The sequence below is a fragment of the Salvelinus fontinalis genome, chromosome 6 (genome assembly GCF_029448725.1).
Source record: "Salvelinus fontinalis isolate EN_2023a chromosome 6, ASM2944872v1, whole genome shotgun sequence".
NCBI classification, from domain to species: Eukaryota; Metazoa; Chordata; class Actinopteri; order Salmoniformes; family Salmonidae; genus Salvelinus; species Salvelinus fontinalis.
This window is the reverse complement of record NC_074670.1, coordinates 27,331,654-27,345,994: the sequence shown is the minus strand read 5'-3', so window position 1 is coordinate 27,345,994 and position 14,341 is coordinate 27,331,654. Positions and strand designations below refer to the sequence as shown.

The 14,341-nt window shown below is 41.9% G+C and overlaps 1 protein-coding gene across 1 annotated transcript; it reads right to left on the bottom strand.

Moving 5' to 3' along the window:
- Positions 1-291: 291 nt before the first annotated feature.
- Positions 292-12,473, bottom strand: LOC129857524 (nestin-like). Its single transcript, XM_055925851.1, has 4 exons — positions 11,419-12,473; positions 10,400-10,524; positions 7,053-7,126; positions 292-6,397 (listed from the first exon to the last, which is right to left on the bottom strand). The coding sequence occupies exons 1-4, from the start codon at positions 12,232-12,234 to the stop codon at positions 1,704-1,706; spliced, it is 5,709 nt and encodes a 1,902-aa protein (XP_055781826.1). The 5' UTR covers positions 12,235-12,473; the 3' UTR covers positions 292-1,703.
- Between the last annotated feature and the right edge of the window lie 1,868 nt (positions 12,474-14,341).

The following is a 14,341-nucleotide window of genomic DNA, read 5'->3' as shown; positions in this document are numbered from 1 at the left end:
CAGACACCGGATAATTATTCTCAGAACCCGTTGTGCGCTAGTCTTTCCTCTATCAGAAGAGACTGCTGGATAATAGACCGTCATTGTAGAATAACTGATCGTTTCTTAACTGACTTGTCTAGTTAAATAAAACAATAAAGTGGACCGTAGTGTGTTTATTTGTTTATATTTCTGTTTTTCTCCCTTCAATTTTCAAAAGCTTTTTGTAAATATTTCAATGTAGAGTAATATCAAACATGTATCATGAAATAAGTCATACACAGTTCTTAAGCAAAAATAAAATTATAAACATATTTGTCAATTTGTTTTATTTTTCCATGTATGTTTTTTTTTGTGCATTTCTACAGAGAACACTAGCCAAAAAACAACACAAGTTTATTTTTCTGTAATCGTGAACAAAGCATAACTAATATGGTACCATGTTGTTTCATTGTATGTTAGTTATACGTTGTGACACTGTATTGTGAAACGCTTTAATAAAATTAAGGCAAACTGTTCTTCTAGGATATCAAACCATGCACTGCTGAACATCCAGACAAATGGCTACTAACAAAATGGCTATTCACATTGCCCCCCCCCCCTCCACACTACTGCCACTCTCTGTTGTCATCTATGCATAGTCACTTTAATTAACTCTACCTACATGTACATACTACCTCAACTAACCGGTGCCCTTGCACATTGACTCTGTACCGGCACCCCCCTGTATATATTGATATTTTTTACTGCTCCTCTTTAATTACTTGTTACTTTTATCTCTTATTCTTATCCATATTTTTTTTAACTGCACTGTCGGTTAGGGACTCCTAAGTAAGCATTTCACTGTAAGGTCTACCACCTGTTGTATTCGGCGCAGGTGACTAATACATTTTGATTTGCTGCTTGTAGTGTGTGAGTTGAAATATCAAATTATAATCATAAATAACACTATTCAATGGAGTAAGTCAAGGGGTATGAATACTTTCTGAAGGCACTGTATATATCAACTGGAGTCCTTATCAAATGGACTTAAGATGTTAAGATAAAAGTTGCTACTAGAAAAAAAAAGGTCTTGTGCAATGAAATACCTTGGTTCTCACTTCTGCTCGAATTGATTTCCTTCAATCAGTGCAATCAAATCAACTATCAATTAATGGCAGTTCAGAATGCTTTGACTTTCAAATGTCCTTTTTTTGGTTTTTAATTAAGTTACTTTTGTTCTTCAAAGGGGGGTGGCAAAAAAATAAAATAAATGCTATTCAAACATCAATTTGTAAAACTTACAAGAAATGGCCCTCAATGTCTTGAAATGGAGTAGGTACACTGGTGGTTAGTGTCAGCAGGGTGGCACCAAGGCACCAAAGCACAACTTTGGTTTTTGAAAACAGCATAAATATTTGACGGTCTGTGCTATCTCGCATCCTTGGGACGTCCCTACCCCATTGAAGTTGACATTTTAAATGGTGTAGGTAAGGATTATGGTTATAGTTAGGGTTTAGGTTAGGGACATCCCAAGGATCCCGGAGAGCACTGAATTGTCATGACATTCTGTGACATAGTACATTCATGTTTGGATGAAATTAGCGTTTCATTTACTTTCCACTGTGAGGATTAATGTGAATCAATGCTCAAATTCAAAGCCTGTAAAATGTAAATAGTTTTACACTCTCAGTAACACTTGTTACTTCTACTTTACTCCTTATAGAAACCATGCTGAAATGTTCCTATTCTTCCCCAGATGACCAGGAGTCTCCCTCATCTTCAGAACCTTCAGAAGTAACATTCACACCCTCTACCACATCTCTACAAACCAGCTGCTTCACCTGTGAGGGCATCTGTTTGTCCTCTTCTTCAAGGGTGGAAGCTTTAGGTGTGTCACTGTCCATCTTTGTGTTCCAATTAGTTGCCTGTGGATTCTCCAAATCCACCCAGGTTAGGTTGTTAGCCAAGGCTAGGTTCTGATTGGGTAGCTCGGTCACATGGTCATATGGTTTATCCATTTGATAGGGGGCTCCTGTCTCCAGATTGGAACCCCAGAAGTTGTTGTGTACACCAGAGCTGAGGAAGCTGTGGAGGTCCCGGCCTTCGCTGTCAGTTTTGGATGATCTCTCGGAGTCTCTCTTGTGACCTGCAAAAGGATCTCCAGATTCTAGGTGTTTGTTTGGACTTCCTAAGACTTCCCATTCATCTGTCTGAAGACATTCATTACTTGCCTGATAGCTAGTGACCTCCTCTGCAGAATGTTCAATAAGAGGATTGCAATCCTTATAGTGAGAGACCGCCGCATCTAACAAGTCTTCCTGATCTGCAGTTAGATTTGCTTTGGTGACAGGTTGCAAATACTGGCTTGCATTTGGCGACTCATCCTCTGTGCTGTTGGACTCTTCTATATCCAAGTTGTTCATGTTGGTTTGACTCTCAGGCCTGCTGTTTAAACTGCTGTAGATAGAATGGCTTTCAGTGAAGTCTACATGAGTCAGCATAGAAAGGTTCTGGTCATCCTGTCCTTCTATTTTGTCTGATACAGCTTCAGTTCCCAGTCCCCCACTGAATACCTTACCTTGAGCCAAATATTCTTCTTTGGATATTTCTCCTGAACCTTCTCTAAGAGATGTGTGTTCAGATGTCAATAGAATCCTAGAGTGCACCGAATACATAACCTCTGAGGAAATACACTCTTGCTCAGACTGATTCAGTTTCTCTCCGCCTGAATGTATATTCTCTTGCTCAGACTGATTCAGTTTCTCTCCGCCTGAAGGTATATACTTGGGATCGGATTGATTCATTTTCTCTCTGTCTGAGGGTATATGTTCTTGCTCATATAGATTCAGTTTGTATTCGCCTGAAGTTATATACTCTGGCTCAGATTGATTCAGTTTCTCTCTGCCGGAAGGTATATACTGTTGCTCGTATTGATTCAGTTTCTCGCTGCCTAAAGGTGTATACTCGGGCTCGGATGGATTCATTTTCTCTCCGTCTGAGGGTATGTGTTCTTGCGCATTGAGATTCAGTTTCTCTCCGCCTGAAGTTATGTACTCTGGCTCGGATTGATTCAGATTCTCTCCGCCTAAAGGTATATTCTCTTGCTCGGATTGATTCAGATTCTCCCTGCCTAAAGGTATATTCTCTTGCTCGGATTGATTCAGATTCTCCCTGCCTAAAGGTATATTCTCTTGCTCGGATTGATTCAGATTCTCTCCGCCTAAAGGTATATTCTCTTGCTCGGATTGATTCAGTTTCTCTCCGCCTAAAGGTATATTCTCTTGCTTGGATTGATTCAGATTCTCTCCGCCTAAAGGTATATTCTCTTGCTCAGATTGATTCAGTTTCTCTCCGTTTGAAAGTATATGCTCTGGCTCGAATTGATACATTTTTTCTCTGTCTGAGGGTATATGTTCTTGCTCACATATATCCAGTGTCTCTCCGCCTGAAGTTATATCCTCTGTCTCGGATTGATTCAGTTTCTCTCCGCCTGAGGGTATATTCTCTTGCTCAGATTGATTCATTTTCTCTCCGTCTGAGGGTATGTGTTCTTGCGCATATAGATTCAGCGTCTCTCCGCCTAAAGGTATATTCTCTTGCTCGGATTGATTCAGTTTCTCTCCGCCTGAAGGTATATTCTCTTGCTTGGATTGATTCAGATTCTCTTCGCCTGAAGGTATATTTTCTTGCTCAGATTGATTCAGTTTCTCTCCGTTTGAAAGTATATGCTCTGGCTCGAATTGATACATTTTTTCTCTGTCTGAGGGTATATGTTCTTGCTCACATATATCCAGTGTCTCTCCGGCTGAAGTTATATCCTCTGCCTCGGACTGATTCAGTTTCTCTCCTTCTGAAGGTATATTCTCTTGTTCAGATTGATTCAGTTTCTCTCCGTCTGATGGAATGTGTTCTTGCACATATACATTCAGTTTCTCTCTGTTTGAAGGCATATGCTCTGAATCGGTTTGATTCATTTTCTCTCCATCTGAAGGTATGTGTTCTTGCACATATAGATTCAGTTTCTCTCCGCCTGAGGGTATATGCTCTTGCTCAGATTGATTCAGTCTCTCTGAGTGTATCTGCTCTACCTCCTCACTGTATAATATGTCTTGTGTTTGGGCAAGTTCAGTGTGAGACTCAATTTGAAGACTCAGTACTGACTCGCTCTCAATCATCTGCCCAGTAAAGTGTTCACTGTAACTGGATATAGATAAATTCTCTAGCTCTTGCTCCACCAATCTATCAATTCTTTCTTCATTATAGTCCTCATCAGAACACACCATGGAGTACTCTCCAGGTTCTGTAAGTTCCTCATAAGATTGCTCCTCTTCTGCCTCCTGAATCAACTGATCTACAGCATTCTCCTCATCGTTCTCCTGTGTAGCATGCTCCTTTGTTTGGCTAGCATCCGTGTCCTCTTGGTGAGTGGAGCCCATGTTACTTTCCTGATCTATGACGTCTCCTTCTGACTCTTCATACAGATACTCCATGGTGTCAAACTGTTTGGACTTGCCTTCGCCACAGGTGTCTGTTCCTGTCTGGCAAACCTCCCTGTCCTCCTCACCATCACTGGAGTCACTTTCGCCCATGTGTGAAGCCTGAGTGTTGACATCCGTCTCGTCACTCTTGTAACGGATCAGGGGGTGTGTGTCGGCTAGTGTGTTCTCCTGAGCATAGCTGTCGCCTTCTAGCTCAGCCCTCCATGAAACAGAATTATTTTGACAGTAGTTTGCCTCATCGTGATCCTCTTTGTCATTGTCGGATATATTCAGTTTCTCTCTGCCTGAAGGTATTTGCTCTTGCTCAAATTGATGCAGTTTCTCTACATTTGAAGGTATATACTCTTGATCAGACCGATTGGGTTGGGTTTCTCTGTTATTCCACGTCTCTTCCTCTTTCACATGATCCTTTCCTTCTTTCCAATCATCCATTCTTTCTCCAATTCTATTCTCTTCATCGTAACCTCCCACTCTATCCCATTCATCCTTTACATCCCCATTGGGGTTCAGTGCATGTTGTTCCTCACGTCTGTTAGACATATCATTTTCATCATCCCCTTTTGTGAAATTTATGTCACCTTCCTCCACTCTTTCAACATGGTGAAATACCTCTTCTGACCAGTGAGAAGCTTGAGCAGATTCATGTGAGATAATCTCCTCTTGGTTGAACTTATCGATTCTTTCTGTCATGTCATTTTCCTTATTGAATCCTCCCGATCTTTCACAATCATCCTTACCATACCCATAGGGGTGCAATTCATCTTCCAATTGATCTTCATCTTTGTTAGACGTATCATTTTCCTCATCCTCTTTTGTGAGATTAATAATACTCTCTTGGTTGAACTCGCCGATTCTTTCTGTCATATCATTTTCCTTATTGAATCCTCCCGATCTTTCACAATCATCCTTACCATACCCATAGGGCAGCCATTCATCTTCCAATTGCTCCTCATGTTTGTTAGACATATCATTTTCATCCTCGTTTGGGAGATTAATAACATCTTCCTCCAGTCTTTTAACATGGCAAAATGCCTCTTCTAAACCGTGGGAGGCTTGAGTAGATTCATATGACATATTGTCCTCTTGGTTGAACTCTATTGGCTTGTTGTAACTTTTCCCCGCCCCATACTCAAATGCTTGTTCTAGCACTGATTTAGTTTCAGATTCCAAGCCTTCATTTCCTGCCCATTCAGCATCTTTCTTTTCTGTTTTAAGGTCTCTTTCCTCCGATGCATTCATGGGACCGTAAGGCATATCTAGTAGAGGTTCCTCTTTTTCAAAAGACGTTTCTAAAGGTACATCATTATCATCATTCGCTGAGAAAGCAGAATGTGCCCCTGTCACCGAACCTGCTCTCTCATAGCTCACTGAAGGGCTGTAGAGCTCTTGAGCATCAGTGCTGAACACAGTTGGCATACTGAAGCAGGTCTCAACCTGGTGACTCATGGCAGATTCCAGAACGGGTTTGTCTTCAGCAACCCAGGTTCTGACTATGTTCTGGTCCTCTTCCTCCTTTTCCATGTCCCACATGGATTGTTCCTTATGGTCAGATCCAAGCAAAGATATAACATCAGCTCCTGCCTCTTCAGTGGGAGGTGAGAGAGGCTCAGCATAGTTGACTTCTTTATGGATATCTTGGGGTCTGAAGTGGTCGACTGAAATTCCGTCCTGTGGTACTTTGGGGTAAGGCGTTGAACAACTTACCTGGTGGTTGGACCCTACGCCAAAGTCAATATGCTCTTCTTCTGTCTTTCGACAACTCTCAGGTGTTTTGTTCAGGGTTACCCGATTCTGAGTCCAGATTGGTGATGCGGACATCACTGTTACATTGGATTGTGGGCTTGCTCTATGGATGGTAGAGATGGGCCTGATCATGTGACTGGTAGCCAGCTGTGTCTGGAAGCTTTGTTTAACCCCTCGAGAGCTGGGCACTCCATCTGTGAATGACATAGGAAGATTATTGAATAGGTACACCATACATAATGGTACTGGGTAGGCCACAGGCCAGGGACTATCGTAGATAGACATCATTAAGGTTGAAATGACACTGACAATCTTAACAATACCAGGAAACATTCACCAATGCTTTGATTGCTTTTTGTCTTACAATCTCTGTCTATTCCAAAATGTCTTCAGTTTTATCTTAGGGTTTTGAGATCTCTGTCAACCTATCTCAAAGGCAATATTAGGATACATGTTCTCCTGAACAGAGGTTAGACAGTAATGGAGAGATATTGATCATGACTTCCTTCCCCTCCAGTCTGAATTACCGGAAAGCTAAGCCATATGGCTCAATGACCTTTGGGGACTCTAGGTAGCTTGCGTTACAGAGCACAAAGCGCCTAGCTCAGCCCCCTAACTAACCCACACCATCCCCCACTTGTTTTGGTCTAATGTGAATATATACACAGTAGAATACAGAGTCAGGACTTGCCCGCCTTAAGTATGAGGAAGATGCCTTTTGGTTTACAGTAAAATTATACAGTAACAGGAGTACATGTCGTGTTGGCTTTGACACCTATCAATATCATGTTGTACTACAACACAGTCACTGATCTAGCTGGTTGATTCCTGTATGAAGTGATCCTTTACCAGAGATGTAGGTACTCCTTAGCTGATTTGTTGAAGAGAAATCCCCCTTCAGACTTTCATTGTCCAGTAAAGCTCTGAAGGAAAAGAGCAGACACAGACAAACGAGAGAAGGATTCATAAAAGGGAAAGTGATGTAATATATTTTTTTGCAACACTATCTAGAAAATCTTATGTCCTGGTTAGAAGCAGCTTGAATACTAATGTGACGAATAACCAAAATAATTTTTACTTTGGCCACACTAGGGGGTATTCTGAAATGATGTGTCATAGGCTGGGGTGAGAGGAGCGAAGTGGGAGGGCTTTTGTTGCCAACATGAGATCTGTTGTTATGGAAATGTGGGGACGACATTGTCATTGACAAACCATCTGCTGTGTATACCACTGCCATCAATTCCCCCTCTCACATACTCACAGCCTAAAATACAGGCATGCACGCCCTGACATTCTGATTAGCCCAAGCAGAACTAATACCATTTGTATTCACAGATGTGGACCATGCCCATTCCAACACACATTCAAACCAGCATCTCTAATGAAACAATACTTAGAAATGCAAAAATAAACTGGTGCACATGAATATCCCAATATGATCCCAGAATTACATTCCAAGTTTTTCTCAATGTGTTCTATTGCACGTTGGGGATGTACTGTATAGGTGCCGATAATATGAATTTGATGCATTTAACAAATCTCTGAGACTTGCTCTCTGCTTCTCCCCCTGCTTCTTGTTCCTGTTCCTCTAGACTCCCATAGCTCATACGTTGGTCATTCCCTGCTGATCCCTTGGGGTCACTATGGAGGGGGAAGAGATCAAGGGAAAGAGAAAAACCCATATAAAGTTACCCTGCTCAAGACAGCTGAGACGGGCCTTTTCAAGGGGATGACTTTTGGGCCAGATGGCTGAACCCTATTGGACAACAGGCCTTGGACATCTACATATTGTTCCACATTCTCACAGGGGGAGGGGTGATGGGGCTCAGTCTGAACTTCCAGTTGAAAAGCCATCTTTGAATGTGATAAATGGGGCTAATAACATGGGGCTAATAATGATGGCTTTCTCACAAATCGGTAGAAAAGTTTTTTTTAAAAAGAACATGTTTGGAAAAGAACTATTGAAAAGAGGAAGATAGTAGTGAAGATGGGATGATTGCGACATTTGCCTTAATTTGCATATTCTGATCGACAGGCTTTTTTGCAGACATCAAACATACGTGGGCTTGGTGTCGCTTTTTCAGCTGTTGCCGCCTTCATCAGAGCATGTTCAAACCAACTTGAGGTGACACCTTTATTTGAACCTTCCCACGCCTCGCTTACATAAAAAAATGACACTACCTCATCACCTTTGGCTGTGTGCCAATAGTCTTTCATGGCTTCCTCGCCTTGTCTCCTTTCCCTCTACAGTTGATAAGTAAAATAACTGGATGGATGGCCATCAACATACTTTCATCTGTCATGGTCTATCCGATCAGTGGTTGTGAAGATAAACATACAAGGAAAACAAGTTAGTTAAGACTGACGTCCAACTTGAGATCCTTGTATACAAGTAATGTTTTCAAGCAAAGCTCCAATTGACATCAATGCATGATTTACTAGTTACCCTTTAGCATTTGGCCCAAAATGTCTATAGTTTCGTGCTAAAGATATGATGAGAGAGGTACTGTAGCTTCTGATATACAGTCGTATGAAAAAGTTTGGGCACCCCTGACAATTTCCATGATTTCCATTTATAAATAATTGGGTGTTTGGATCAGCAATTTCATTTTGATCTATCAAATAACTGATGGACACAGTAATATTTCAGTAGTGAAATTAGGTTTATTGGATTAACAGAAAATGTGCAATATGCATCAAAACAAAATTAGACAGGTGCATAAATTTGGGCACCCCAATAGAAAAATCACATCAATATTTAGTAGAGCCTACTTTTGCTAAAATAACAGCCTCTAGACGCTTCCCATAGCCTCTAATGAGTGTCTGGATTCTGGATTAAGGTATTTTGGACCATTCCTCCTTACAAAACATCTCCAGTTCAGTTAGGTTTGATGGTTGCCGAGCATGGACAGCCCGCTTCAAATCATCCCACAGATTCTCAATGATATTCAGGTCTGGGGACTGGGATGGCCAGTCCAGAACATTGTACTTGTTCCTCTGCATAAATGCCCGGGTAGATTTTGAGCAGTGTTGGGGGTCGTTGTCTTGTTGAAATATCCAGCGCCGGCGTAACTTCAACTTTGTGACTGATTCTTCAACATTCTTCCCAAGAATCTGCTGATATTGAGTGGAATCCATGCGACCCTCAACTTTAACAAGATTCCCAGTACCGGCACTGGCCACACAGACCCACAGCATGATGGAACCCCCACCAAATTTTACTGTGGGTAACAAGTGTTTTTCTTGGAACGCTGTGTTCTTTTGCCGCCATGCATAACGTCCCTTGTTATGACCAAATAACTCAATCTTTGTTTCATCAGTCCACAGCACCTTATTCCAAAATGAAGCTGGCTTGTCCAAATGTGCGTTTGCATACCTCAAGCGACTCTGTTTGTGGCTTGTGTGCAGAAAAGGCTTCTTCCGCATCACTCTCCCATACAGCTTCTCCATGTGCAAAGTGCGCTGAATTGTTGAACGATGCACAGTGACACCATCTGCAGCAAGATGATGTTGTAGGTCTTTGGAGGTGGTCTGTGGGCTGTTTTTGACCGTTCTCACCATCCTTCGCCTTTGCCTCGCCGATATTTTACTTGGCCTGCCACTTCTGGCCAAAACAAGAACTGTGCCTGTGGTCTTCCATTTCCTCACTATGTTCCTCACAGTGGACACTGACAGCTTAAATCTCTGCGATAACTTTTTGTAGCCTTCCTCTAAACCATAATGTTGAACAATCTTTGTTTTCAGGTCATTTGAGAGTTGTTTTGAGGCCCCGATGTTGCCACTCTTCAGAGGAGTGTCAAAGAGAACAACAACTTGCAATTGGCCACCTTAAATACCTTTTCTCATGATTGGATGCACTTGTCTATGAAGTTCAAGGTTTAATGAGCTCACCAAACCAATTGTGTGTTCCAATTAATCAGTGCTAAGTAGTTACAGGTATTCAAATCAACAGAATGACAAGGGTGCCCACATTTTTGCATAGCCTATTTTTCACATCTGATTTAATTTCATACAACTTAATATTGCTACACTAAAAATCTTTGTCTGGACAATACCCCAGTACTCAGCTTTTATTAGAAAATGAATGGCATGCCACTGTGATCATTTTCTGTGACGACAGAGGAAATTATTTTGCAGCCTCAGAGAGGTGCCCAAACTTTTCCATACGTCTGTATGTACTGTGACATGTACCGTACCTGTATGTGGCCACCTCCATGCCTAGAGACATCTTCAGCTGCAGCAGACCCCTACTTTCTGTCAGGAGAGTGTCAATCTGATTTCCCAGCGCCCCCTTCTCCATCTCCAACACGTCCAGATGGGCCTGTGGAACAGGAAAAGGGAAGAGAATTGATTGGAAATGGCATTGATGTTATCCAACCATAGCACATGAACAGGTATTGAAGGCACTGAATTATGGTTCCTGGTCACATGGCAAGAGCTTATGCCCAGCATAGAACATAGAATGTTCAATGTTGTGTTCCCTGCATCTTATGGTTGGGCCCCAGTGTGGATTTTTGACCTTTCTGGATAAATGATGACCTGGAACTAATTCCCAGAGCCCCAGCCTATGCTGAGTCCAACATGCTGTTTCTGTCCAAACATTTCATTAGCATTTCAAATGAAAGGGAGCACAATATAAGTCTTCTCAGAGATACTGTGCTGGTATGTTTCTACGTCATAGATATCAGACTCATTTGGACAAAAACACCTTGTTATAATAAAATTACCATATTGTTCCTGTTTTTATTTTCGGCCATGTTTATTTGAAAAACATTCTGCTATGACTGACATTTGAAACGTTTTGTTTTGCTCTGGTTTGCTCAACTGTAAGCAGCTTTAGCTGTCTTGATTAACTGGCAAGATACACAACAAGCACATTGTAATTTGTCTTTGGACTGAAATCATTAGAAGGTCCTAAATCCCAGACAGCAGTCACATTCAGACAACACCCTCAAGACGTTTTAAACAATGCATGATTATTAAAGCCTCACTCGATATGGAATTTAATAGTATGGTTAGGAATCTCACTTTTAATGGCTTCAGTCTCAGTTCAGGTGAACAGAAGTTCTAAATAATATAATTGATACTGTTTTATGATTGAATTGTCAAATGACACTGTTAACAAAGTTACCTATGAGATATTGACATGAATAAACCCACACCCATAAATACGCCCACACCAAAGACCAGGGTCGGCTACTTTAACTGTTCTTACCTGCAGGTTTTGTATCTCTTGCCTCTGCCTGTCTCTTTGTTTGCCCACACTCCTCTCCAGACACTGCCTTCTATCCTGGGCTGATTGCAGCTCATTCTCCAGGGCCTGAAGTTTCAGCTGGCTCTCAATCTTCTCCTGGCCCACCTGAGCCAACCGGGTTCTGGCCTGGTTTAGAGACTCGTCCAGGCTGTCCACCTGGCCCTGAAACACCATGGCTGCCTCATGCCACGCCCTGACAGCCATCTGGGAGTACTCCTCACCCAGCTCCTGGAGGCTGGGCAGCTGGGTTCCCGTTTGGTGTGGAGGGGGTGGCAGTGCAGGTCTGACATGGATTAGTGTAGCCTGGAAGCCGGCAACATCTTCCTGGTGGGTTTGTATCTGGAACTGGATTTGTTTCTCTAGCTGGCTCACCTTCTCTCTTAACCAGATCTGAGCCCTCCTCTCCTCCTCCATCTGCTTCCTGCTGTCTGCCAGCTTCTTCTTCACCTCCCCATGGGCGTCCGCCTCCCACTGTCTCTGCAGCCCCAGGACTTGGAGCTCTTCACCCAGGCTCCCTAGCTCCAGCTCCACCTGATCCTTCTCCCTCCAGGCTTCCTCTACCTCTTGCCTGGCCAGGCTCAGCTTGTCCTCCAGGCCCATCCGCCCCCCCTGGCCGCTGCCCCTCAGGGCCTGGATCTCCTGGCATAGTAGCTTGTTCTCCTCCTCCAGCAGCCTCACTCGGCCTAGGTAGGTCTCCAGGCGTTGGTTGAGGTTCAGCATCTGGAGCTTGTCGTCGGTCCGGTGGCTGTGGTGGTGTTGGAGGCGGTGGAGCTCCATGTCAGAGAGAGAGGACAGATAGTAATGCTGGTTGAGTAATTCAAATTTTTTAAAGTAAGTATTCCCTACCCTGGAGCGAGCAGGTTCTGGCAATGTGTGTGAGGTGCTGATTTGGTCTCTCTCTCTCTCTCTCCAAGCCTGTGTGTGATGGTCAGAATGTGCTGTGAGGCTGCTTGCATCCTGGAGTGTGACCGCTGGTGAGATACTCTCCTTTCATACTGGAATTAATGCAGGGGGAGGGCAGAGGGGAAGAAAGGGGAGGAGGGATGGAGAGGAGGGAAGAGAGGGAGGTGGGAGTGAGCGGTGATGTCATTTGGGGGTTAACTCTAGCACTGCTGGGTGTCTTTTTCTTATTCACTGGGAGAAATTCACATTTTGATTGAATGATTTCTGTTATCTCTCTACAAGTACATATTCAGATATTATTTATGAAATAATGTATTTCTTTACACCAGTTTTTTTGTTGATAAAAAAACAAATTGTGTGTAATTGTTAGACTACTGAATGTAGTAATATGTAAGGCTAAATGCCATAGCACGAATACAATACTCTAATACGGCACTGTAAATGAAGAGACTTGACAGGAAGCCTAGAGGAAACATTTGTATTTGGACTAAGACAACTCTGATTGTCACACATGTTTAGAAATGATAGGCTAAATCAATCTAATTGGATAGTTTTTTGATTAAAAAATAGTGGTGTATCTACTTCTCAGATCCATTTTGACCTCACTACTACCCTCTGGTGATAGTATTTCAACATTGCAGCAGCCCCACGTCCATCCAGTATCAAGTCCACTTCCATTCAACCTTGATCCTATGGTTGGGAAAGGGAGGTACTTAATCAGTTGTACATCTGAATGCCTTCAACTGAAATGTGTCTTCCGCATTTAACCCAACCCCTCTGGCTCAATAGTGTCCTGAAGATCTATTGCAGACATATGGGAAATTAATTACAGACAAATGAGAAACACATTACTACATGTTCTGAAGTCTTAGCAAGTCAGGGTATTCCCTTTAACTTGTAAACCAGTCAACCACAATGTGAATTGGCCAACTTCTCAAAAAACTTCTCAAGCAACCACTGACAGGAGGGTATGGCATGTCTTCAGAGGTGTCATCATACTAAAACAAGTGAGCATAGAATGAGATACACTATGTACAAAACTATTTCTGTTTTCCATTCACAGTTGTATGCCTATTGTTTCCATACAGTTTTTCATATTGAGAACAGGTGTATGACAATGGCACGTCAACATGACTTCCTCTTCTCAGTGAAATTGTTGTCTGACATGAGTAATGAAAACCCGAGTCTAAGCAGAAGTCCTAATACAGGTCCTAATTGGAGCCATCACCACTCATATAGATCAATACTGGGTAAGGTTTCTCTGTACTTGTATCTCTCTAAGAAACACACTGTTGATAACTAAAGGATGGCAGAAGAGCTGCAATATTCTACAGTGGTTTTCAAGAATCCCATCATTTCTTTGCTGAAAGGTGAGTCTTGGCCTTTCTTTCTCATCTCTTCATCAATGTCACTCACTTTTATTTCATTTCTATCAGTTTCAAAAATGTCAATTCCAGACTGAAGACTATAACAATCACAGTTGTTTGTGAATATTACAATTAAAGGGTCCTTAAATCAAGTGAGCCAGATATGGCTGCTACAGTACGCTGAATCATGTTCATGTTTCTTTTGTCTTTGTGATGGCAAATCTACTCTGTCATTATGTTTTAATCAAGTACAAATTACATTCTTAACCCATTTCATCTCATGGGTCACAATAGCAAGAATATATTTTTTGTACTTTACAGGCTCTGGAGAAGTTAAAGTTTGGATTTATAATCAGTGTTTCAATATTATACATTTTCATATTATTTAGAGAAGTTTCATTTGATTTCTCAGAAATGGTCACAAGGCCACAAGCATATTTCTCCAAGATGTACTTTTACAGACAAACTTGGCACCAGAAGTCTGTATTCAACACCTTTAAAAACAAATACGTTGTTGAAATAAATAAAACATTTCTCTGTAAATATATTGTTTAAACGGTCTAGTTTACAAACACTATATATACCAAAGTATGTGGACACTCTTTCAAATTAGT